Raw genomic sequence first — 26,738 nt, 5'->3', positions numbered from 1 at the left:
CGCTAGTTAGTCACTGTTTTATTTGTTTTTTACTATATTGTAATTAATAATATTAAACATTGATTAAAACTAAATATTCTTGTGTAACCTTCGAGGAATGGCCAATTTAATTTACTATCGGTAATTGTTTTCATATCAGTTTTTCCATGTTTACTTATTTTCCTGAAGCGACCACAACGTTTGATCTTGATTGCCTCGTTCTATTTCAAAAAATAGCACGATATATACAGGGTGTCATTGAAATGGTGTAAAAAATGTGTCGTGGGGTGATAGTACTCCTAAAAATAGTAAAAAAAGTCCCTATAAGTATAGGGTGGAATCTGAAGAAAATCTGGGTTAACAATAAAAAACAGACAACCAATCACGGCAGGTCTCGATCAATTTCAGGAAACGTGGGAACTAATTTTTATAACATGAGCTTATATTTATCGTATTATTTTCAGAAATGTTTTGCGAAATGTTTTACGAAATATTTCTGGAAATACTTCGTAAACATTTCGGGGATAGTGTAGGGGCTGTTAAATAGCACAATAGGTCAAACGTTGTTGTTTTCGCATAGTGTAGACGCTGTTCTATATTAATTTTTAGTAAATGACGTCTACATATTGACCTCGCCAAAATTATTGATTGTCATTCCCAGCCGTCTTTAAAGCCGCTTTTTCGATCATACTGTACTATTTTATTCTTTACAGAAAAGAGATCCAACCTTCCCATACAAGATCAACCCGCTCAGTACCCCCATCCAACCCAGATTGGCTTTTCAACCTCACAGGCGACACGTTCGACATCCCAGGCGACGACCCAGACACCGATTTCGAACTCCGCCGCTATCAACATCATCAGGACGGACCGCTTCCCGCCTCTGACGTCACCAGCCTAAATAAAACTCTTCCCGAAAATGACGAAAGCGAGATTCCGTTGGAGTATTTGCGGAAGGGGCCGAGTGCTGAGGGAGTGGATAGGAGATACGATGAAGAAAACGGATATTTTTATGACAGTGCCTGGTCGGCTTTGTCTGTTCACAGTAAGTGGGTTTAATAGAAGGAAAGGGCGATATTGGGATGTAAATTAAGGGTGATAGAAAGTTCGATCTTTGCGTACGAAAAAGTCGGAGCTTGTTGAATAAGAATGACGCTAAAGTAAGCCAATAAAATTAATATATTATATATTACGTAAATTGTTCGGTCTTTTGGCGCGATTTTAAATTAAAAATTAACACGTATCATTTTTAGGTACATTTTTATAAAATCAGAAAATTTGGAAAAAAATCCAAATAAAAATGACACCTCTACACCCTGTATCTTCAAAACAAAACAGTTTAGAAGAAACATTTATACGAACTTTTTTACTTATTTTTATCTGTGGAATATGCTGCCGAAGTTTCCCGAATATAATGTGGATCACCATGTATAATTATAAAAATTTCGATTAAATGTAGGGGGGTTTTAAAGATAGTTATTTAAAAGAAACGCATTAAATAAATTATGTTTAATTTCTAGGACGTAACATTATAAAAACAGTAAACACTATTTTATAACTGTGTTGATGATCCAAAATCAATGCTAAAATTGGTGTAGATCGTTACTGTCTTGTTTAAAAGCGAATATCCCCAATAAAAATAAAGCTATTGAGATGAATCAAAAACAAACTACCGAAAAAAGATATAGCTAGATGATAATATGATTTTTAAATTCCTTGCATTGCTAACTTACTCCACAGGGTGATTCAAACTTTCACCAAAATACTAACATTTTGTTTTCCCCCGTATAATTGAGAGAAGAAAACTTCATTTTTAATTTAGAAAGAGACACTAAAAAGCCAAATAATTTAGCTACAAATTTCTTAAAAAAATCATCAAAATCGGCCCAGTAGAATACAATATATAAAACATTAAAAAAATATATCAAAATTTTAAGTTGTCCGTTTTTCGTGCCGGTGAGTGTAGTTATTCACTATTAGTATTTTTTATTGGTATTCATTAAAATATTATATTCAAATTTTAAAAGAATCAGCTAAGGAAAAGCTATAGGCCTTATCTCCTAATCATTGTCTTTCTTCCTTGCACTGGCGCATTCATGATTGATTCAAGAGAGCAGGAGATTATTACTGGTATGGTATGATGCTTGATTTAAGAAAATTCTTAATGCAGTGCTGCATACGGCAGAAATCAGAAATTTTCGCTATATATTTTACGCCGTCCCGGTTACAGTTCATTTTGATCGTATTAAAATAATATTGAAATTGTGGCTTTGTAATAATATTTAAGCGTTTTAGTTTTTTGCTAGTGCAGTTATCGAAACTATATATAACACTCAGGTACGAGGTTTGTGTAAACGCTGCTTCGGGTAGTAAAAAATAAGTGAAAAAGAATCCGAACTAGGCGTCGTGTTGTGTTGTAGCAATTTCAAATGTTAAGAATATTGCCGAAAGAATGTTAACGCGCAAAGGAGAGCGTAATTAGGGCATTGTTGGTTGCAATAACATTCAACAACTCAACTTTCCCGGCTATTCAACTCTCCCGGAACAACATTTTATAGCTTATAGTTTCTCACACCGATTTGATCAAAAGCAAAAATGGATTCATGCATTTTGACGAAACAAGTAAGTAAACAAAGTCTTTGTAACATAATCAAAAAATTAAATAGACATATACTATGAGAGGATAAAATATAATTTGGGCAATATCAATGTTATACTTTTTTTAATCAACTAGTGATTAAAGTACTTGCTATAAATAAATAAAGTCCATAAACTAATTTCGATTTTGAAAATAGCTACTGTCACTAGAAACTTGCCATGACGACATCAGCCCTCTTTGTTGCCATTTCATTGAAAAATTGCTCTTTATTCAAAATCAGAGCTAGATAGGTATAGGGCACCCTAATATATGTAGTTTGAAAGATCATTTGAATCTGTTTCGATTTACTTTAAAAAATAGGTTGTCGTATTTGAAATAACAAAGTTCTTATGTAAAATAAATATCAATCTAATCTAATCAACTAGTGATGAACATAGTTTTATGAACATCTAAAATTATAATTATGTACCTTTAAAAACTTTCGTTATAGCCGAAATAGCCCCAATTATGACCCCACTAGCAAAGCTGGTGCGTAAAACTATGCTCGCTACCATAGTTGAACATATTTAATATTTAATATAGACCTTCTGAAAATGTTATCTTCTGAAAATATTTACTTTTTTATTTTTATTTTTAAAATTTTCAGAAATTATCCTTTCTAACACTTTTACTTACTTTTAATATTATGCACCGTGTATTTGTATATGTTACGGTTAAAGTCCGATGTCCAGTTAATGTCGACATTAACATGTTAATGTTTGGGTTAGGTTATGTTTTTGGTGGTTTTGTTGTGTGTTATTCTCGAGATTAACCGGGTAATGTCGACATTAACTAGACATCGAACCTTAACCGTAACATATATATCAGTTATTTACGATATCAGTCTTCGATAGTGGCAGCACCGGCGGAGAAAGCAACCAAGGCTATAAAATTATATTAAATATGAGTGAACGTTGTATGAATATATGATCATTAATTAAAAAAACTCATATTTAAATAAACCAATTAAACAATTCTCACCAGAATTTGCGTGTCAGTTCCAAACACAGCCTTCAAATATTGTAACATTCGATTTTTAAACGCTTCACCACGGCCATTTGCATTATTATAGCCTGCGGTCAGCTTATTCCTAACGCTATTACATGATTTACAGCTCATAGATGGGATGGCAATAATTTACCGACTAGATGGCTGGAAATTGCCGTAGCAGTTGACCATACATTAATCCAGTTCCATGGGAAAGACAAAGTGCAGCAATACGTTCTCTCGCTGATGAACATTGTAAGAGATTGGTAGAGTATAAGAACGTTTGCTAATGCATTTGACTAATTTAATTGCATGTGTAAAAAACACGCTTGTGGATGGGACTCAGAAATCTAGCAACTTGTAGTAATAGTTAAAACAATACACATTGTATTTATTAGACGTATTAGTAAGAAAAGGTGAATCATATAATAGTTTATTATGGAAAAAAAATCCATTGATTTATTTTTTTGATTTACACAACTACAACTTTTCAAATATGCAAAGATTTATATTACTCTCCGCTGTCAAATGCACAGTGTCGAAAAATGATTGAAAATATACAGAATATGTTAACGACTTAACGTTATTCGAGCCGTAAATTTGGTGCACCAAATAAAAAGAAATAAACATCACAGATACATTTGTTTCTATATTTTTAAATTTTTATCACACAAAATTTGCATAGAAAGTGCTTAGACGACAATTATTACCTATATGCCACACATATAGAAATATATCGTGTTGACTTTTGGGTCGGCATTTACATGTGTGGAAGTAAATAGCATAGGGATCTTATTAAGTCGGAGTGAGAGAAATGCGACCGACCGACGCGACGCGCGACGGTGTGCTGTTGCGGCGTTGCCGATACGCCTTTCCCTATCAAGTAAAGTAAAATCACGATCGCAAACCGCTTATTTTTCAAATACTTTTTTTTCAAGAGATAACTAGATAAAATCATTGGACATGTTTCTGAGCATCTGAAATGGAATTATAAGGATATCGTTAGGGTGTCATTTTTTTATAACGAGAAAACGTCAGTAATCGCGATAATTTAAAAACTCAACTTTTTAACACATAACAGGCCATAACTCAAGAACCATTTTAGATATTGAAACTTTTTTTTATTTTCAAGATCGGATATTTTACAATATGTTTACATAAGAAAAATTTTCAGCAATTGTGTAATTTTTTTATTGATAAAGATTTTCACATACTGTCTACAAAGAAAATACAGCAGAAATATTAACAATGTTGTTGAAAAAACTACAATCTATTATTTCTAATAGATTTCGAGATATCGATTTTTGAATTCAGATTTCTAATAGCGCGACCACTATCGAACACCCACTCAATTCCACTTATTTTTACCAAAAATGCAAGTGCTTCTAGCTTGCACTTAAAAAAATTCAAGCTAGAGGGAAAAATACGACTCGCTAATAAATAAACAAATCAAGTATCACGAGACGTAATTAAATCGTGAAGCTGAACGCATGACGTACACCTTTCCCTAGAACTTTAAGTACTGACAGAGGTATTGATTGGGTCGACCGATCAACTGCGACAAATCTGATATATTCCCTTCCACGTGCTTCCACGTCTCTTAGCGATGTGCACAGTTTCTCGGTTTATTTTATACGTTTGGCAACGTGTTTACTGTCCTCTCTTTGTTCAGTACATTATAAACGCATTGTACTCTTCTTACATACGGAAATCTCGACCCAAGACTAACCTTTGCCAGCCCTTAGTATAAGCATAGCAAATATACTGGGCGATAATACACTTCCACGCGACAGATTGGTAGGTTAAATTAAAATGGTTGATTTAGCGAGCATCAACCTATAAAGGGTTAAAACTATTTTAATAAAAAAATACTTTTATTTCCTTCCAAAAATTTGAATAAAAAAATGACACCTTTGTAACTTTTTGAAAGGTTGGTAAGAATGTAACGAACTTCAATCGTTTTTACAATACTCAAATAATCTTTTATGTTCAGATATTCTTTGTTTGAATGATCTCTTTCTTTGGCCAATATCAAATTTCGAGCATTATATTAAGGATATTACCGAGCTTGATTATAACTAATTTTATTTGCATGGATTGAAAAAGAATTTCTAAATTTTTTCATATAACTGCCTTGTTAAATTTTAAACCTGTTTTCATAGAAATAAAACTTTGCCGGTTTCAGTTTTAATTAAAAACAAATATTTTCCTTATTAAGCTTTGGCACAATGCCAGCGGTGTGTCCAACGATTCTATTGACAATACGAAAATTTTATCTCCAATAACTTACAATAAAGTTTCAAAAAGAGTTTCTTAATATTTAATTTAATCATTATCGAAAACTTTTAGGTCTCAAATGGGTCTGTATTTACTTACTGTACTAAATTTAAAAATTAAAAGTAATAAATTATATATTTTACTTAATTTATTATTAAATATTATTACTATTAGCTATTATCACTATGTATTTGCTACAACCTACAGCAATTTCAAATAAAGAAATAATGGCATTTAAGATAATTTAAAAAACCCAATTGTAAAAAGTTTTAACATCCTGTTACTCTAAAATGCAATTCCATACCCATGTTTATAGGAACTTTTTTTCATATTTTTTGATGAGAAATTAATGAGTACTTATTTAAAACTTTCGCAAGTTAATGATTCATTAGCAAGTTAATAGTTCATAGATTACTTAGTTTTCCAAGTACCAACGAAAGATATGAAATAGAAAGAGATTATATTAGGAATGTAGCTGAGTGTAATGGATTTCTCCTTCACTGGTTGATAAAATAATTAGAAAACGTGGGTATACGTTTTTGATTTCTGAAAATTCGAAGTTTCAAGTGGAGAAAGATATGTCAAAATATTTTTCCATTAATACCGTTTGATAGAGAGTTATCCCGTGGTCTAAAAGGAATTTCTAAGAATGTCAATTATAAACTTGTGTATAGTGCTATTAATAAATTACAACAATTATTAGGTAATCTAAAAGATAAAACACCTCCACTGGAAGGGTCGGGTATTTATGAAATTTCTTGTAAAGATTGTAATCAGAAATATGTTGGGCAAACTAGAAGATCAATATTAACTAGGTTTAAAGGACATTTAGCTCAGATAAGATATGGTAGACCGGATAAATCTTGCGTTTCTGAACATATCGTTGATAAAGAACATTGTATAGATCTTAAGAATTTAAAATTAATTAAACAAGTCTCAAATTAGAGGCAATTAGATGCATGTGAAAGCATCAGAATTAATAAATGTAAAGATAGTATGAACAGAGACAACGGTCCAATTCTTTCAAGTTCTTTGTTCCTACTACTCTAGTCACTAGCGTAACAGTTAGATTTCCGCCACTAGAGTCTAGTGGCGGAAATCTATGTAACACCAAAGGTTCCAACCCTCAACTGTAATAAGTTAATGATATTAACATTTTTTAAAGGTTGCTATTAGACTTGGATCAAGGCACGTTAATAAAATTGCTTTTATCTCATTAAGGAGGCCGAAATCGCTAGAATATCTAGAGACAACTTTTAATCGGCAAACAAAACCAATTCAGATTTGACGCCAAAAATATACTGGACCAGTGGTAGGATGCGTGGCCGCAATATTAAGGATGGTCTAAAACTTTATTTTAGATGTAAGGTTCTGGGTAAACTGCAAGGCGATTAATATAGACCACTTTGTAAGATCTATATACAATTCATTACCGGACTCGGGGTGTTTGACACCTACCTAAAAAGAAAGGCAAAAAGGACAGCGACGTTTGCTCTTATTGTAATAATGTGGATAGCCCGGGTCATAAAATATTTCTCTGTCCTAGGTGGCAAACGATAAGGGAAGAAACAGAAGAAATATGCCAAACGAAACAGGAGGAAAACACAGTTGGTAATATGTAATATATATTTTATTTAGATTAAAGCTGCAAAAATTAGTTTAAACCGAATTTTATTATCGCTATGTTGGTCACAAGGTTGTCGTTTACTATTTGACAAATATCCTAATGTCAGTCATTCTCGTTTTTCTGCCTATTTTCATAGTCTTTTTTTAAAAATTGTACTTTTAAGCACAAACAGTTCTTTTAGGAACTAAATTTTCGAGTTTTTATATTGCCTGTCTTGGAAATATGCCTAATCATTTAAACAGTCGGAGAAAAGAGCTTGTAGCTTCTCTGATAAAATATTTTGAACGAGAACGTGACAATAAAGGTTCTTGATTACCCTTGATTGCAGTCAGAGAAGTAAGTTTGGTTTGGTTTGCAGATTGATAAGCACATTACACCACTTTCAAAGTTATTTCTACGTTAGTTTTTATTAAATTCTGTGATTATTAGTTTTTGCATTAATAGTTCCTCTTACTTGTTATTAGGTACCACTTATGGCGTTGTAATATGTTCAGCAATAAATAAATAAATAACGCTTAAAATAATCTTCAAGTCTTCACAAGTTTTTGCCAATATGTAATAAATAAAATTACTAAAATACTAGTTAATAAATTAAAAATAAAAGGTAAAAATCTTTAAAAATTATATAATAAATATATTGTTTGTCACTTTTAAATTAAGATTCATCTCATAAATCCATCACAATCTGGCAGCGCTGTTCCCATCGCTTGTCACTCAAAGTTGATCACGTGCATCGGAAATTTTTTTGCGATTATTATATGTGTGTATATTATATGGAAATGAATGTTAGAATAGTTTAGAATCACTTACTATCCCGATGTCATGCTTCACGGCAGTTCCAGAATAGAGTTACGTAGAAAAGATGATTTTTTACTAGGTAGGCCCTCCTTCTGGGCAGAGTAGGGAGGGAGATCCTCACACCCGACCTTAAAGGGCATTCCCATCTATAAAAAATAGTCCACCTTAATCTAGGTAATTATTGTCCCACATTAAAAACGTTTTCTATTTGATTTGGTTTGGTTTGGTTTGGTTCTATTTTTTTCAAGAAGCTTTTTACGTATGTTACTAACAAAACATAAATATAATATTGTAAGTAAAATAACAATGCACTACTACAAGTCACTAATTTCCATTAAAATAATTAACCTAAGACATTTAACTAGATCATACCGTATATTCTTTTCTCTTTCAGGTGAGCGCTATTTATCAAGACCCCTCTTTAGGTGCCAATTTGAAGCTGGTAATATCGCGGCTTTTGCTCTACGAGCACAACAAACACGGCGTGGTAAGAACGGGCCACGCCAAGAAATCTCTGGAGAACGTAAATATTTGGAACAGAAAGCTCCACGCCTCTTTGAAACCGGATCAGCCGAGGCATGATATTGCCGTGTGGCTTACAAGGTAAGAAAATGACACGTATCGCACAGGTTAGGATTTTAAGTTTTATTTTAAAGTTTTTATTTATTAAAATCTCTATTATATTATCATATATTGTCAAATCTAAAATTTGCACAGAGGGCGAAGAGAGCTTTTCGAAAGACAACATTTAAAAATTGACAGAAAATAACTATTTACTTTTGAAGTAAATATTTTTGACCGAGATCTACTGTACGCTGCACAGCTAACTGATGAGCAGACTTTCTAGATGCATTTTGTACCATTTTTTCTAATTTTGGCAAACAAAGAAAAACTGCCAAGATTTTTGCAAGAAATTTACCGAAAAACTAGTATACTTGAAAAATGGATAAAAAATCATAAAAACAGTACACCTACATGTGAAAAATCTAGTTTTGATGATATTATCTGAAAAAAATTTAAAAAAAAATGTTGAGTGTCCTTTAGACGTGAAATTTTTCTTCATTTTTCTGCTACTATGGTCTATGTCCTCAATTACATGGTCCCCAGTCGTACTTCCATTCATTATTTTAAGTAGAATTACTCAAAAAATAAAGAAATTGTAGTATAAAAAAAGCTCTTCATCTCGCAATGATTAATATAGACCACTGGCACTTCATCTGGCAATAGATTAGCTCTGAACAAAACCAATTGTAGAATCAATAATAAATAAAATAAAATTAGCTAAGAAAAGCCCAACAAATCCGAAAAATATAAAATCAAATTTAAAAATATATTAATTGAAATGCCAAACAAAATTATAAAAATGGGGAATCATGATGTCGATCCGCCTCTAATGCAGTAATATTACATTCGTATAGCAATTAAATCTAAAATGTTGTTGTTTACAGTCCTCTTCCCTCCTGCATTAACAATTGCGTTGACAGCCTCTCTTGCATTTGCAAGAATGTAGTACAGTATCAAGCTTCAATGTGGTTAGCATTGGAACGAAAGCTTTTTATGTGCTTTTCTACTTCCACTCGTTTGGATTTACTTTTTGCTCATTATATGTGTAGTATATGTTTGGTTGGATAGCACCTCTTGCACTTGAAATAACTCTAAGTGAGTATTATTGCACAGTGAAGCAATATTATGTGTTATTTTTATAAGACGAAATTATGTATCATCTGTACCTCAAAATGTTTCAGTGCAGTCTGATTTTTATAGTGATTTTTAGTTGTTTACTATAGGTTATTTACTATAGAGGGTGCTACAAATTCGAGGTATGAATATTGGTATCTCAGAAATTGTAATAGATACGAAGATTACAAAAAAATGGGAATACTGACACTTCCATGTTGCTATATCCTCCAGTGTCTTTTATTTGTGAAGAATAACCTAGAACTATATACTACGCATGATGAACAACACAATTATGCAACCAGAAACAGAATGAATATAAGGCCTGTTCATTTGCGCCTCGGAAGATCTTGGAACTCCAGCCTTCATTATGCCCCTGCATGCTTTAATAAATTATCTCAAAATGTCAGAAATTTACCAAGACATCAATTTAAAACGACAATTAAAGGCTACCTTCTTGATATGGCTTATTTTAGTGTTACTGATTTTTTAGAAAGCAGTGAAGGGTTATAGCGTTTTTTACATTGTGTATTTATTGTTTTTTTGTGTACTTTAAATTACTGTTTGATAATTGTTGTGGTTCTTTTATAATTTTGCATTTTACAAAATATGACTTTGTGTAAGGATACTTGTATCTATTAACATGCAATAAATGATTTGATTTGATTTGAAGATGGCTAAATTGGGACAAAGTTGCGCCTTGGGATGTTCACCAAGACGGTATCAAAAAAGTTTTAAAATTTCAAGAATTGCTGAGTTTTTTGAAAAAAAAAACGGATTTTTTTGAAAGTAAATTTTATTTTTTCTGTCGCAACTTTTTCGAAAATTAAAAAACTAATGGCACATTCTCATAGCCTCTTTATTAGGGCTCTCCGATAGTATTTTTAGATTTCCAAATTAGCTGATAATTTGTAAGATACAGAGGCCAATTTAAATTTTTTAAATGCGGACCAGCATTTTTATATCAGGTATTGAAAGAACTCGGTCTCCTACGTACAATGATATACCACACTTTATACTTTTTTTGGGTACCTTAACAACAACAAAACTATTTAATTATTGTTTAAAATAATTTGAAGTCCGACTCTGCTTTTTTAAATTATTTAATCTGATTCTATTCATCGCCACAATATTGATCAGCGCTAATTAACATTGAATAAGGAACATCTAGCCAATTGAAAGATTTAAATAAATAATATCCAGGTCATCAATTTAAAGATATTGTTTTTAACTTTTTTTTATTGTGAATTTGAAATTCTCAGTGTACGATCTAATAATATGCATTATATTAATCGTAGTTATTATAAATAAATCAATTTCTATAAACTAGTTTCTAATGCTCTACATGTTCGAAAGAGTTGCCACGTTACCACCCATTCTTTTTTTATCAATTGAACTCTTTGAACATATTATCTTCTTCTTATACTTCCGAATTCAATTTAGTAAATTAATATTTATTTCTTTATGGTAAATGTTGAAAAATATTAATTTCACTTTTACAAATAACGTCAAGTAATGACCCCCTGGAACGTCAACTACTATAATGACTTGGCGACAGGTCCAGGAACCTCGCTGGCCATTATACTGCTCTATCATTCCCAATCCATCTTCGGGGGAAATGATAAGTAAAATACATTTTTAGGCGCCATCTCTTAATCAAGTCGACAAGTAAGCGAATCAGACAATGAAATTGTCCAGTATGAAGTACAACGCTCTCCGAGAATTGTAGAAGTTTCGAGAAGCAGTCAATAGAGTATATAAGCCGGCGTAACCGGCAGTTGGGACAGTTTTTTAAGTTTGATGTTTGAATATACCGCGCTTTAAATTATTACGAATCGGACAATTTGGTGAAGGAATTTTATAAATAGTTAGTTATTGTGTGCATAAAGTGAGATAATAAATTCGTTAAGTATTTTATCGTGAGTTTAAATTAATGGACCCACGGAATCCGTAACAATAATAAACAGAAGAAACTCAGAACTACCCCAAAACATTCCTCCTAATAGTTTTTTTTGAGTACAATGTTAATGTTTGCCTTTTACCACTTTAAAAAGATGCGTCGAAAATATGACAAGATAAATCATTCTTTTTTAACGGATATGCTGAAAATTGATTCTGCATAAACTTTTTTTTCCATATATAAATAATAAAACAAATCATTTATTTTGTGAACTTTTTGGCGGTATCTGTATTACCATATCTTCCTAGCTTACTTTTTAAAGGTACGGCAAGGGAATAAAGTGTTGGTTTTTAGGTCAGACATCGGTGGTCCCTCGGGATACGCTCCGGTCGGCGGCGTTTGCGATCCGAAGAGGAGCTGCTCCCTGAACCGGGACGAGGGACTTACCAGCGCTTTTATCATAGCTCACGAGATGGCGCACATGTAAGTCTTTGCGAGGAACTTCGGAAAGCCCCGGAAAATTATTGTTTTAAAGGAAAAATTTCCGTGAAATTTGTTTTTTTACCTTTAAAACTTTACCAAGCTGGATAAGTTTAATAAAAAAAACTGTTAAAGTGTGTTCTGAAAAATGCAACATATCATGTTTTCTACTTGATATTTTTACTCCAAGTTTGTTTATAAAATAATACGGGAACAAGGTGATTCAAATACCACACGCTCGCAAATATACAGGGTGTTTCAAAAAACATGTGCCACCTCTCGTAGGGAGATTCCTCACGTAAAATTAAGATTTATTTTTCATATCAACATAGGTCCGATTCTGATTTTTTTTTCGTAGCTACAGGGTGTTAAAGTTTTAATATTTTTTCGATTTACTATAATTTTCTTCCAAGTACTTTTAGCGTTTCGAATGAAATTTTGAGGGTAGAAGTTACTATAAATGCGACATATTTTAAAGCTAAAAAAGTGTCGACATATTCAACAGGGACGTTTGAATAAAAATATACCTAGGGTACCATTTAAAAATCAAAAGTTGTAGTCATTTCCGGTGAAAGAGGAAGCAACCAAAACTAATCGAATACATCAGTCAATCCTGACTTACTCGTATGTGATAAACAAAACAAAAAATTAAACGGAAAATAGTGGAAAAATTGAACCAAGAAAGGCAAATATGAAAAATATAATGTTAGTTTAAAAGTATATTTGAATGTCACGGTGTTACAGAAATATTTCTGAAGTAAATATGTGCTATCATGCCAGCATGCTTTATAAACAAAACTGTAGTAAAAATATGCAGCTTTTTCCAAACAATAAATATTTAATTAATATTCATATAAATATGAGGTAACTGATTGATTGTTATTTCTTTAGATTGGGGTTGACCCATGATGGTGATAAAAAAGCGGGCAACACTTGCGATGAAGACGCTTTGGAAGGTAGCGTAATGGCACCCATGGTTGCAGCTACTTTTAGCAAATTTTCTTGGTCCGGGTGCTCCAAGAAGGAATTTCAAGAAAAAGTCAGGTAAGTGAAATTTTTGAATATTGGAGATTGTTGGAGATTGAACTTTTTCTATGTTGATAGTATTACTCAGAGGTATTACTATTGCAATTAAAAACTTGTATTAAAACAACGGACGTATTACTGACAACTTTATTGTTCCGCCATCTTCTTTAATAATAATAATAATAATAATAATATATTTATTGAAGTTTGTATATATACAATGCAACAAATTTATACAGATGAGTTTAAAAAACATTATCATACAAAAAACAACAATATAATCTTACAAACTACAAAAAGGCTGGAAAAACAACAGTTGCTGATCAAGTTCCAGCCCCAAAGTTAAAAAAAAAGTAATATAAAAAATAATAATTTAAATATAATAAAAACAAAACAACTAAAGGCAATCTAAAATTTCCCACAAAAATCAGATAGAAAACAGCACCTACACGCAACATGCAACCTAATCAATATTCAGAAAGTATTTTTCTTGCTTTTATCTTAAATTCACCCAAAGAGGAGTTCTTACACTTAACATCTAAATTGTTGTACATACTATAAATATTAAATGTAAAAGATCGTTCAAACAATGCAGATCGGTGCGGAGTGGGTGAAATGAGACCCCTGTGCCTTAAATTCAAATTGTGAATATCAGTACGAAACTGTATTTTTTCATAAAGGTAAGGTGGACTTTTATTTATTATAATTGAATGGAACAGAGTCAGAGAGTGCAGTCTACGCCTAGTTGCCATGTTCATCCATTTTGCCTCCTTAAGTTTATGAGATATTCTATCATATTTCCGAATACCATATATATAACGCAAACAAAATTTCTGAACTTTTTCTATTCTGGCGGTATCTCTAACGTCTGAACAAGGCCCATACAATACATCACAATAATTAAAATGACTAAGAACTAATGTATCGGTAATTTTTATTTTAGTTGGTATATCAAGTATTTTACGAAGGGGATAAAGCATCTTAAGGTTACAATATGCTCTCTGAAGTAGCTTTGCAGTATGTTTTTTAAATCTAAGATCCACATCCAGTTCAACTCCCAGATTCTTAAAACATGACACAGCACTTAATTCTTTATTGTCAACCATTATCTTTAATTTACTTTGTACTTCTTGGCGTTTATAACCAAAAATTAACACTGAAGATTTATTAGGATTAATAATTAAGTCATGTTTACTGGAAGCTTTAACCAATTTATCTATATCACTATTTAAGAGTTTATTAGCATTATCTATGTCATTGGGATAGAATGAATAACTTAACTGTGTGTCGTCTGCGTAAAAGTATGTTTTAGATGTAACCACTTCCGTAGAAACTTGTGCTGCATAAATATTAAAAAGTAATGGGCCCAATATGGTTCCTTGAGGCACACCTCTCAGAATTTTATTTTTAGTAGATTGCCTGTTTTCCGTATGAACAATTTGATATCTATTAGACAAATAGCTATGAATCATTGCAACCGCGTCCGCGGAAAAACCTGTATAGGATAATATTGCCAAAAGTAGTTTATGAGAAATGGTGTCAAATGCCTTTGTATAATCCAGTAAAACTAAGACTGTTGTTTTTCCAATATCTGTCATTCTAAGAACATCATCCACACAACATCAAGTAAAGAAGTTGTGCAACTATATCCCTGTCTGAAACCAGATTGCCTCTTCGGAAGTAAAACATTTCTATCTAGATATACTTTAATTTGAGCATTCATTATCTTTTCCAAGCACTTAGAAAGCGTTGGTAAAATGCTTATCGGACGCAAATCGCTAAGCTCTAAGGGATGTGACTTCTTTGGCATTGGTAGAACTTTACTTATTTTCCATTCATCTGGAAATGTGTTAGATAAAAGACAGCTATTGATAATATTTGTTATTATAGGCAATATATACGGACAACAAAGCAAAATCATTTTTATGGACACGTCGTCAATGCCAATTGCTTCCGATTTAATATCCAGTAAATACTTATATATAATGTCTTCGTCCACCAAACTAAACTCAAAAAGTGCATTGAAATTTTTAACTGTGTGGTTTTTATAAAAATGTATTAATTCCAAGTTTGACGACGTCTCTATTCCACTATGCTGCAAAAAAGAATCATTGACGACTGCAAAAAATAATCATTCATCTTTTTTTTTGACAGACAGACTCTTAAGGTCGTCCCTCACGTACAATAACTAAAGCAACTTTACACATAAAAATAGGAAAACAGAAAACAATAAAAACACTGAATGACTATTAAACATGCCCCCGGCCTTGAAAGAGTCAGCTTTCAACCTCAGTCGGCAATACACAAAACTTAGCAAAACTCCGTTTCACAGTATACGCTTTAGAAACCTTGGCTCCTCTTCCCTTTTTTGAACTCAAATATACTGGACCAGCGTAGTCTATGCCAGTATTATAAAAGGGTGGAGCAGGAGTAACACGCGCTTTTGGAAGATTATCCATGATTGGAGACGGTTGCAGTGGTTTGCAGCGGTAGCATTTTATGCAGGAATAAACAGTTCTTTTAGCCAAATTGCGACCAGCCAGTGGCCAATAACGTTGACGAATTGAATAAAGCAGTTGTTGTTGTCCAGCATGGAATAACCTTAGATGCTCGTGTCTAAAAAGTAATTTTGTAAGATGGTGCTTGGACGAAAGAAGGATTGGATGTTTGATATCAAAACTAAAATTTGATTGACTAAGACGTCCACCAACACGTAAAATACTCTAAGCGTCTAGAAAAGGATTTAGAGAAAGTAGCTTAGATTGCCTTGGCAACGCATGACTCCTTTGCAACGTTTGAATCTCTTCGGCAAAATCATCCTTTTGAGAAATCGTAATAAGGTATCAAAGAGTATCAGATAAATCCTTTGCCTTGAAAGGTTTAAATTGCTTGTCAGTGGGATTTCGACAATTGTATATGGATCTAAAACAATAAACCCGTTGAAGTTTCATTAAGTTTGAAAATTTATTAATATTAATCCAATTTGAAGTTTGAAAAGCTGCGAGAATTATTTTTTGTTTCTTAACTTCTGCGAGTTCTCCTTCAAAAGTAGCTGCAGAATAGGGCCATTGATCTTTAGGTTGACTAAGCCATTGTGGGCCATTTCACCACACAGTACAATCCAAAAGAGCCCTAGGCAAAATACCTCGGGAAAGAAAGTCTGCAGGATTGTCGGCGGTTCGAACATGATGCCATTGGTTAGGTTGTGTTAACCTTTGTATTTGAGCGACTCTGTTTTGAACAAAAACTTGCAAAGTACTTGGAGAAGTACGAATCCAGGCAGGAGAGACAGTGGAATCGCACCAAAGAAATATATCATCAAAAGTAAAAGTCATTGCATTTTTCACTCGATCAACTAGCTGTGCTAACAAGAGAGCACCGCACAGTTCTAATCTTGGAATTGTTAACGATTTTAGAGGACTAACCCTGCTTTTAGCTGTCAAAAGCTTTACCTGAATCTCTCCGCTGGAAGATATACTACGAATGTCTATACTACTATAGACATGCGCCATATGCTTGTAAAGAGGCATCGGCAAACCGGTGTAACTCCAACTTAACGATTGACGTATTTGAAACAAATCTGGGTATTTTTAAAATGTTCAGTACTGGTAGCTCTTGCCGTAATTGCCGCCATTGATTGTCTATAGTAGCCAGAAGAGACTCATCCCAGTCAAGCTTTAAGGACCAAAATGATAGTAGAAGAATTTTTCCTAAAATGATACATGGGCCCAAGAGTCCCAAGGGATCCAAAAATCTGAACTACATCAGACATTATAGTACGCTTGGTAAACTTATTTAAACTGACAAAATCAGCAATAGTGTACATTAGCTGATCGTCTTCATAAGACCAATAGAAACCTAGAATCTTGGTTCGTTGATCCTTGCCAATTTTAAGAATAGTAGAAGGATTTTGAATGTGCTGAAGAATTTTGGTACTATTAGTTGCCCATTTTTGAAGCTGAAAACAGCCTGAAGAGAGTATTTTTGAAATTTCGTCACATATTATTAAAGCCTCACTTTCTGAATTGCAACTTATCAACAAATCGTCCATATAGAAACTGGATGCCAGAAATTGAGATGATTGTGGGAATATTTTGGAATAATCTATGGCCAATTGCTTTAAACATCTGGTAGCTAACCAAGGAGCCGATGCAGTACCGTAAGTTACTGTTTGTAATTCGAAAGTTTTTAATTCCTCTGAAGAATCGAAACGCCATAGAATATTTTGGAGATGTTTTTGTGATCTATGAATCTCTATCTGCCGATACATTTTAACAATATCCGCACAGATGACAATAGGTCCTTGTCAGAATCTTAATAAAATGGAAAATGAATGTGACAGAAAACCAGAATTAGAATGTTCGTCTATTTTAGATATTTCTCGCATTTGACCAAGTTGAATATATTCGTTCATAAATGCTGCATATTCTTCCTTTAACTTTGGTTCACGATTCAACTTCTTCTCCAAAGAATAGAATCTTTTGGTAGCAATTTCACGAGAATCACCTAGAATAATAGGATCGCGTTTTAAGGGAATATGAACAATAAATCTACCGTCGTCTTTTCGCTCGGTTGTTTTAGAAAATATGTCCTCGCAAAGCTGTTCATCTGAGGAGAATTTCACATTTGAACCAGGTGGAACAGTTTCCTCGACTTCCCAGAACCTTTTCAATATAGAATAGATTTCGTCGTTTGAACTTGTACTAAAATTGCACATCATTGTATAATTTTCCAGAGACTACCCATCCTAGAACAGTTTTTTGTAACGAAGGTAAATTAGCTCCTAAGCGGAACTGACCAATGCATAATAAATTGTAAAACCATTCAGCACCAATTAGAATATCAATCTTTGAAGAAATCGATAAACAAGGATCAGCTAACCTCAAATTTGAAGGAATATTTAAATTTGAAATGTCGAATGACTGGAATGGTAAACCTTTATTAATTGTAGGTAGAAGTGAACATGAAATATCAGCTTTGAATGAGTTATGCATGGACACTACAGTAATATTGCATCGCTGTTTGATTTGAAAAGGAGTTTGAACGATACCCGAAACAGAAATACTTACTGGAAATGTCTTTAGACCTAATCTCTTACATGTATCTTCTGTAATAAAATTGGATTGGGACCCAGAATCTAATAAAACTCTGCACGTTTGAAAATGTCCCTTTGAATTTTTAATTTGAACTAGTGCTGTAGATAATAGAATATTATCCTAAGCAATGCTTGAAGTTGCAGAAAATGCGTTATTTGATGAAGTTGTTGGACGCTCTGGTCTTGAATTTACTTGAAAGTCGTTATGAAGAATTGTATTATGCTTTTGAGTACATTTTTTGCAATGTCCTGCTAGGCAATTGTTGATCGTATGAAAACCGCGTAAACAATTTAAGCATAATTTTCGATTCTTAAGCTGATTAAGACGATCTTGAGTTGAAAGCTTTAAAAAATTATTGCAATTTTGTATATAATGATTTGAACCCTTGCAAAAAATGCATTCAGTTTTGAACTTTGTTGAAATTTGGTATGAATGAGATTGTATCTTGACCTCTTTGGTCATTAAAACTGTTTCTAAGAAATCGGCTCTTGAACGTAAAAAATCTCTGAAGGTTTTTAATGTCACCGCATCCGAATTGCCCTGAGTTGTCGCTGCTTTAACTTGCTCCCATGCTCGAAGTGTTGATTTGTCTAACTTATGACTTAATACAAAAACAAGAAGTATGTCCCAGTACTCTACCGGTTGATTTAAGTTTTTTAATGAGCACAAATGCTTAGAGAGACTATCTAACATTTTTCTTAAGTCACTTGCTGACTCTTTAGATAATGTGGGCATTTCGAATATAGCTTTGACATGATTGTTTACCAGAACGCTGTTGTTATTATACCTTTGAAGTAAAGCATTCCACGCTATCTGGTAATTATCAGCCAAAAATTCTATAGAACGAATAACTTGCATGGCACCGCCTTCCAATGCTGCCCTCAGGTAATGAAATTTTTGAATGTTTGTTATACTTGAATTTTCATTGATAAGTGAATCGAATGTATCTCGAAATTCTAACCAATTATTGTAACAACCTGTAAATTTCAGTAATTTTATTTCTGGTAGTTTTACATTGAAATCATTTTTATTATTGTTACTTGAGCCTACATCAAAGTTACTTGAATTACTCGATTCGCTATGAGAATTTGGAATTCCCTTGTCAAAGATGCTTAAGAATTCCTTGCACGCAACTAATAAACTAAAATAATTTTTCTCAAAAGTTCCTCTTTCCAACATTATTTGTCTCCTCCTTTTGCATTTTGATATTAAAACCTATTAATAAGAATTTGGAGCAAACCTATCTTCCCGTTGAAAGAAAAGAATAATAAAGGTAAATAGGAACGGACTCACCGGCAATTTGCGTCGTAGTTTTACCAATCCCAGGCGCAATCTCAAAACGTATCTTTCTCTGCTTTCGTCGATGTGTCCTCCCCTTTTTCGATGTAGTTGGACCAGTTGCGTTTTTACTACGAAACTCCCCTATTCCAGATCGTCTTGCGCACATGGACTCGTCCGGCTTCGACCTTGAACGATAGAAATTGATCGGAAAAGTATGGATTTTCTTTGAATCTTTGAAATAATTGAAGATTTCACCCAGCTATCAGGCTCGAAGGACCAATATGTTGGAGATTGAACTTTTTCTTTGTTGATAGTATTACTCAGAGGTATTACTATTGCAATTAAAAACTTGTATTAAAACAGCGGACGTACTAATGACAACTTTATTGTTCCGCCATCTTCTTTCATCTTATTTTTTGACAGACAGACTCTTAAGGTCGTCCCACACGTACAATAACTAAAGGCAACTTTACACATAAAAATAGGAAAACAGAAAACAATAAAAACACTGAATGACTATTAAACAGAGATTCAAGACAGTGATAAATCATTTCCCTTTATAGTTTTGTCTCTTTTTCATCTCTTCCTCTAAGTCTTTTTCTTTCTGCTACACAGTTTCAATCGATGGTAAGGTTATCACACCATCTTTTTCTTGGCCTTCCCGTACTTCTTCTTCCCAGTGGTGATTTGCCTCGAGCTGACCTTACTGTTCTTCCCTCGTCCATTCGGCTTATATGTTTATTCCATTCGCGTCTTCTGCTAAATACCCATTCATTAATGCTATTCACCTTGCATGTTTGCCTTTTTGTCTATCTTTTTTTTTGCTATATCCAGTCTGGTTTCTGCTGTGTAGGTCATTATGGGTCTGACGATAGCCTTGTATATTCTTGACTTGACCTCGATACCTATGTATTTATTTTTCCATATGGTGTCGTTCAGACATCCAGCCACTCTCATTGCTTTTGTTGTTTGTTGTTTTACCTCTGTTTCGATTTCGCCATAACCGGATAACTCTATACCGAAATATTTAAATTTCATTTCTAGCTGTATTATTGCGTTATTCACGACAATCTTGCTTCTGATAGGTATTTTTGATGTTGTCAGGCTCTTTGTTTTGGATGCAGAAATTATCATGTTATAAGCTATTTTGCTACTAGATTGAAGCGAAATACTAGTCTTTGGAGGTCATCCTCATTTTCTGCGAATAACACAGCGTCGTCGGCATAACATAGAATTGTCATATTGCAGTCTCCCATTTTGTATCCATTTAAACGGCGTACTTGTTTGATTATTTCGTCCATGATTATATTAAAATGAAGTGGGCTTAATGAATCGCCTTGTCGTATGCCTTTCTCTACAGGTATTGGTTCAGTAAGATCCCGTGGATATTAGCCTGGATTTTGTTAGCACTGTATATTTTTTTATGACTTTAATTAAGTTATGGGGTATTTGTCTGTCATAAAGTAAATGTACAATATCTTCTAACTGAACCCGATCAAATGCTTTCTGCAGATCTATGAAACACACGTAAGCTGGTTTGTTGTACTCAATCAATTTCTCTGCAATCTGTCTTATAACAAAGATCGCATCAGGGCATGATCTACCCGTTCTAAATCCTTGTTGCTCATCTGATACAGATATAATGTTGTTTAATTTGTTTGTTATTATTTTTGTTGTTAGTTTTAATGTTGTGCTGAGAAGATTTATGCCTCTAAAGTTTTCTAGCCTTTCTTTATCCTTCTTCTTAAGCATAAGGATAGTAGTACTTGTTTGCCATTCGTCGGATATTCTTTGGTAGAAAAAGATATGTTTAATTAGTTTAGTCAGTTGCTGTTTTAAATAATATCTAATACATTGTCTAATTGTCGTCCTGTTGTTTGGTTGACTAATAGGATATAAAAGAGAATTTCTTTTACGATACTATAATGACAAGAACCAAAATTAAGGCCGAGTTGGTATAATATAATATTCATGTGAAAAAAATAATGTCAAATATAATTTTAGTCAAATGGATGGTAAGACTACATAGCGTCACTTACATAGCAGAAGGGTATGGAGAGCTAAACCCCAATTGTGGAAGTTAAGTTACAATATCAAGGTCCATTTCAGTATGTTATACACTCTGAGAAGTCCCTTACAAAATTTCGAGATCCAGATCAAACAAAAACTTTACATATCAAGTTCCGTGTGCTTCCTGTATTGAAGAAATAAAGAGTCTAATGGTTATTAAACTTAAAGAACACCAAAAAAAAGTACGTGGATTGAAAAACACCATATGATTTTAGGTTCAAAATTGTAAATTCGCTATTTTTGGGGCTTACTCAACCGGGTCTCACAATGCAAATTCACCTCAAATATCCATTTAGTTGGTCATTGGCAAGCACTCTCTCATTGTACATGAAAATAACAAAACAAACATTTACTGATCTGGATAAAATTGATAGTTAAATAGCAAGACTCACCCGGGGGTACTCCGCCCCCTAGCTACTGATATATTCTATTCAATATATCCCATTCCATATTTTCCATCTAATTCAAATATCATTCGGTTATATATTGGTTAATCATCTTCAACAACTAGCTAGTGTCACCTGAAATAGTATAGGGGCTCCCCCGGACGCAATTCTACCGCTAAACAGATTCGCATCCCAATCGAATAAGCTAATTGGGGTAGTTCACTACCCCAACGCCGCATCGTTAATCGAGAAGACAAGGGAGACCTCAAACTCTCAAGACCAACCCCGAAGGCAAGACGTCACAAGAGGTTTTCTTCTGGTCAAACGACCCGTTGCCTTACAGTACATGCAACGTTTATAGTCAAAAGACTTTCAACCCCCAAATATCAGCTCTATGACAAAACACAACACAACACAGCTACTGACTCGCCTCCGGCAAGCTAAGCCTCCTCTTACATCACAATTTTACCGGATCGTAAATATTTATATTACTTGCCAATGAATCATACTATTTTCTCTAATCGACTTTCAAATAGAGTGTTTTAGAATTACTAGATAAATAAATAGAGAGTTTCCGAATTATAAAACCATTATTATAACCAACTTATTTTCCAAGTTTTACAAAATTAATCGAGAAAGAACGCTATCTGAAAGAGATTACTTTTTATATATGTAATCTGAAAATGCTGCTGTGTATAGTCACAGAGCAGGAAAATAAAACAAAATTAATATCGCCTCATCTTATTTCCTTTAGATGACTTTTGTGTTTGGTGAAATATCAAAATTAGTTTAAACTTTTTATGTTTCAGTAACTGGGATTGTTTGACGAATCCGCCGTCCTCTACCCAGGGCGAAATATTATTAAACGCCACGCTGCAGACCATTTTCAGCATGGACGAACAGTGTCGGATGGAATTTGGGGACGGGTAAGTTTCCACACGCTTGTTAAGACGATTCGGCCGTTCTCAGACGGACGTGTTGAAGGAAAACGAGAAGGAGACGTTTTGAGAATTCACACAGAGTAAACTGGCGAATAATTAGATTAGTTATCTCCGCCTCTGACAAACAACTGGATTCAGAAGGATTCTGGAACATAAGAAATATACAGGGTGCTGCAAATTTGATGTACGAGCATTGGTATCTCGGAAACCGTAAGAGATACGAAGATGGTAAAATTGGTACAAAGTTGCGCTTTAGGATGTTCACCAAGATGCCATCAAAAAAGTTTTAAAAATTTTAAGGATTGCTGAGTTTTTCGGAAAAAACGGATTTTTTTGAAAATCAATTTTATTTTCTCCTGGCGTTACTTTTTAGAAAATCGAAAAACTAATTGCACATTCTCACGGTTACTTTATTAGGGCTATCTGAGTGTTTTTAGATTTTCAAATTAGCTGATAATTTGTGAGATTCAGAGGCCAACTTAATTTTTTTAAATACGGACCTGGATTTTTTATTTGAATTTTTGAAAGAACTCGATCTCCTGAGTACAATGATATGTCACACTTGATACTTTTCTTTGTTTTAGGTACCTTAACAATAACAAAACTATTTAATTATTATTTAAAATAATTTCAAGTCCGACTCTGGTTTTTTAAATTATTTAATCTGATTATATTCATCGCAACAATATGGATCAGCGCTAATTAACATTGAATCGAGCCAAAAAGAAAGATAACAAATAATACCCAGGTCAGCAATTTAAAAATATTATTTATAACTTTTTTTATTGTGATTTTGAAATCTCAGTATACTATCTAATAATATGCATAATATTAATCGTAGTTATTATAAATAAATCAACTTCTGCAAACTAGGTTCTAAAACTAGTAATGCTCTACATGTTCGAAAGGGTTACCACCATCCCTAATGCACAAATTAATGTATTTTTCGTTCAATCTTATTTATAGCTCTTAGAACATATCTTCTTCTTATACTTTCGAATGCATTCTGTACTCTTTATTGTAATGTTGAAATGTATTGTCACTTTTAAAAATTACGTCAAGGAATGCCTATATTATTTTTTATTATTTAATTGCATTTGATTATCCGTATTCAATATTTTACTCCACGTCATTGTTAAGTTTGAAAGCTTACCAATATTGTAACGATGAATAGATTAAATATTTAAAAAAAACACAGCCGGACTTGAAATAAGTTTAATTAAATTGTGTTCAAATGTTCGAAACAAAAAAAATATTAAGTGTGGCATATCATTGTACTCAGGAGATCGAGTTCTTTCAAAATCTGAAATAAAAAATGCAGGTCCGTATTTAAATAAATTAAGTTGACCTCTGTATCTCACAAATTATCAGCTAATTTGAAAAACTAAAAATATTTTCAGATAGCCCTAATAAAGTAGCCATGAGAATGTGCAATTAGTTTTTTGATTTTTTAAAAAGTAACGCCAGGAAAAAATAAAATTGATTTTCAAAAAATTTAGGTTTTTTCCAAAAAACTCAGCAATCCTTGAAACTTTTAATTTTTTTTTGATGGTATCTTGGTGAACATTCTAAAGCGCAACTTTGCCCCAATTTAACCATCTTCGTATCTCTTACGGTTTCCGAGATACCAATGCTCGTACCTCGAATTTGTAGCACCCTGTATATAGTATACCTACGGGGTTCGTCTCAAAAGTGGCTCACCCCCTATAACTCTTTTATTTTTTCGCATAAAAGAACGAGATTTGATATATTAATATATGACATAAAGTAGGATTGATTGACGTATTCAAAATTGTTTTTGGTTACTTCCTGTTTCACCATAAATAACTACAACTTTTTAAACGACACCCTCGGTATTTTTTACTTTATTCAATAGAAAATGAGACTCTGAATAGAATGACATATCATATGTCAACTTATGACATTTTCGCATATGGTTTATTTAAAATTGTAACATGCGTTTCATAACGACAATTTGACTCGAAATATCAAGTGTGTGGTATCAAATTATTCGTAAAAAATGTTTTTTTCAAAATATGCTAACGAGCCACCCTTGTTCTATTTGAAAAATTCAGAGTGTTATTTTTTATCGAATAAAATAGAAATTTCCCGGGGGTGCCATTTAAATATCCAAAGTTGTAGCCATTTCCGATAAAACCGGAAGTGACCAAAAACAATAAAAAATAATAAAAAAAAAATATATAAAAAAAAAATATAAATACTAATATACCAAATCTCGTTTTTTAATTGACCATACCAACAGGTATGGTAGGCTATTATGATCGGCAAAAAAAAATTTTTTTAATTTTACTCAAAATGGGTTATTTGGGTCATAAATGACCTAAATACAAAATATGTTCATGGTGTCTGTCTGTCCGTCTGTAACACGATAACTCAAAAACCGCTAAACCGATTTTAACCAAATTTGGCACAAAAATACTGTGGCACCCGAGAATCTGGCCATTAGTTTTTGGTGGGGGTTGGGGGTTGGTAAGGGAAAAAAATAAAAAAGTTTTAGAGGTTTGGTTTGGCCACTTCCGAGACGCACCCGGTTGTGCACGAATGTTTTCTTAGAAAAGGATATTTAAAAAAAATGTATAGCTTTTCAGTGTCTTTGTAACTTGTAAATATTTTGTGCAGTTATTTAAAACTCACCCTCTATATAGAGTAATTTAAGTATATTTTTACATTAAATTGCTTAAAAATAGCAGGTTAGTCGTGACTGACTAAGTTAAGAAAAAACTCAAAATTTAAGTGAGGATGCAGTCAATAATCTCCACACAGGCTAATGAAACTACTTTTTCAAATTTGTCAAGCTTTCGAGAATTTTATTCCCATCATCAGGACAGTTTGACTGAGTCAATTAGCAAAAAAAAAACATCCTCTGCACAAAAAAGCCTTAAAACTAGCATCATATGACATTAGAATACAAGGACATTTCCGTTATGAAATATTAAAATATCCATACGTATTATAATATCCTTTTTGAAATATATAACATAATAATATCCAACGACATTACTTTTCTTTAAACACAAAACTATTTTTTTTAAATTTACTAAACTAATTTCTACATTGCTGTTTCGAGCCCGATCAAAGAGTGACTATGAGTTAGTGACTTTGGATATGTATTTTAATATTTCATATTTCAACATACTAAAACAAGCTAAATTAGAAACTTAGACAATAAAGGCTGATTGGTAAAGTAGATACCTTTCTTTAGTTATTTTAAAAAGAACACATATTACAAGTTTTATCCAAATTTATGTTTGGACAATTTTTTTATACCTATAAAATTGATATTTATTGAATAACTAGCAGACCTGGTTACGCGTTGCTGAGTTGTGGCTAAGGATGGGCAAGTACCCAGTATATTGAAATTTGGGTAAATACCCAAGTTTTTGCACTCGGTATATATCCAAAGGGTAAAAAATGTCTATACCTCTGTAGCGGATTCTCTCCAAAAAGTCCTATGGGTATTTCGCCACGGTAAGAAAATCTACAGAATAAAATAGTTATTTTTTGTAAACACTGCTGTGTTAATCCAACGGAGACTAATTGTCAGCAGTGGCTTA

General features: G+C 32.9%; 1 protein-coding gene across 2 annotated transcripts in view; it reads left to right on the top strand.

The window, feature by feature from the left end:
- LOC115881319 (A disintegrin and metalloproteinase with thrombospondin motifs 18-like) overlaps positions 1-26,738 on the top strand; it is a 76,691-nt gene that overhangs the window by 13,640 nt on the left and 36,313 nt on the right. Inside the window, exons 4-9 of one of the 2 annotated variants that reach the window (XM_030898754.1) lie at positions 693-1,024; positions 3,732-3,859; positions 8,701-8,909; positions 12,238-12,366; positions 13,255-13,407; positions 23,032-23,148. In XM_030898754.1, coding sequence (XP_030754614.1) covers positions 693-1,024; positions 3,732-3,859; positions 8,701-8,909; positions 12,238-12,366; positions 13,255-13,407; positions 23,032-23,148 — 1,068 coding nt within the window. The remainder of the gene's footprint in view (positions 1-692; positions 1,025-3,731; positions 3,860-8,700; positions 8,910-12,237; positions 12,367-13,254; positions 13,408-23,031; positions 23,149-26,738) is intronic. The other variant, XM_030898755.1, reaches the window with a different exon arrangement.

The sequence above is a fragment of the Sitophilus oryzae genome, unplaced genomic scaffold (assembly GCF_002938485.1).
Source record: "Sitophilus oryzae breed Bouriz unplaced genomic scaffold, Soryzae_2.0 scaffold_1716_pilon_pilon, whole genome shotgun sequence".
Classification (NCBI taxonomy): domain Eukaryota; kingdom Metazoa; phylum Arthropoda; class Insecta; order Coleoptera; family Curculionidae; genus Sitophilus; species Sitophilus oryzae.
This window is presented reverse-complemented; position numbering and strand designations above follow the sequence as displayed.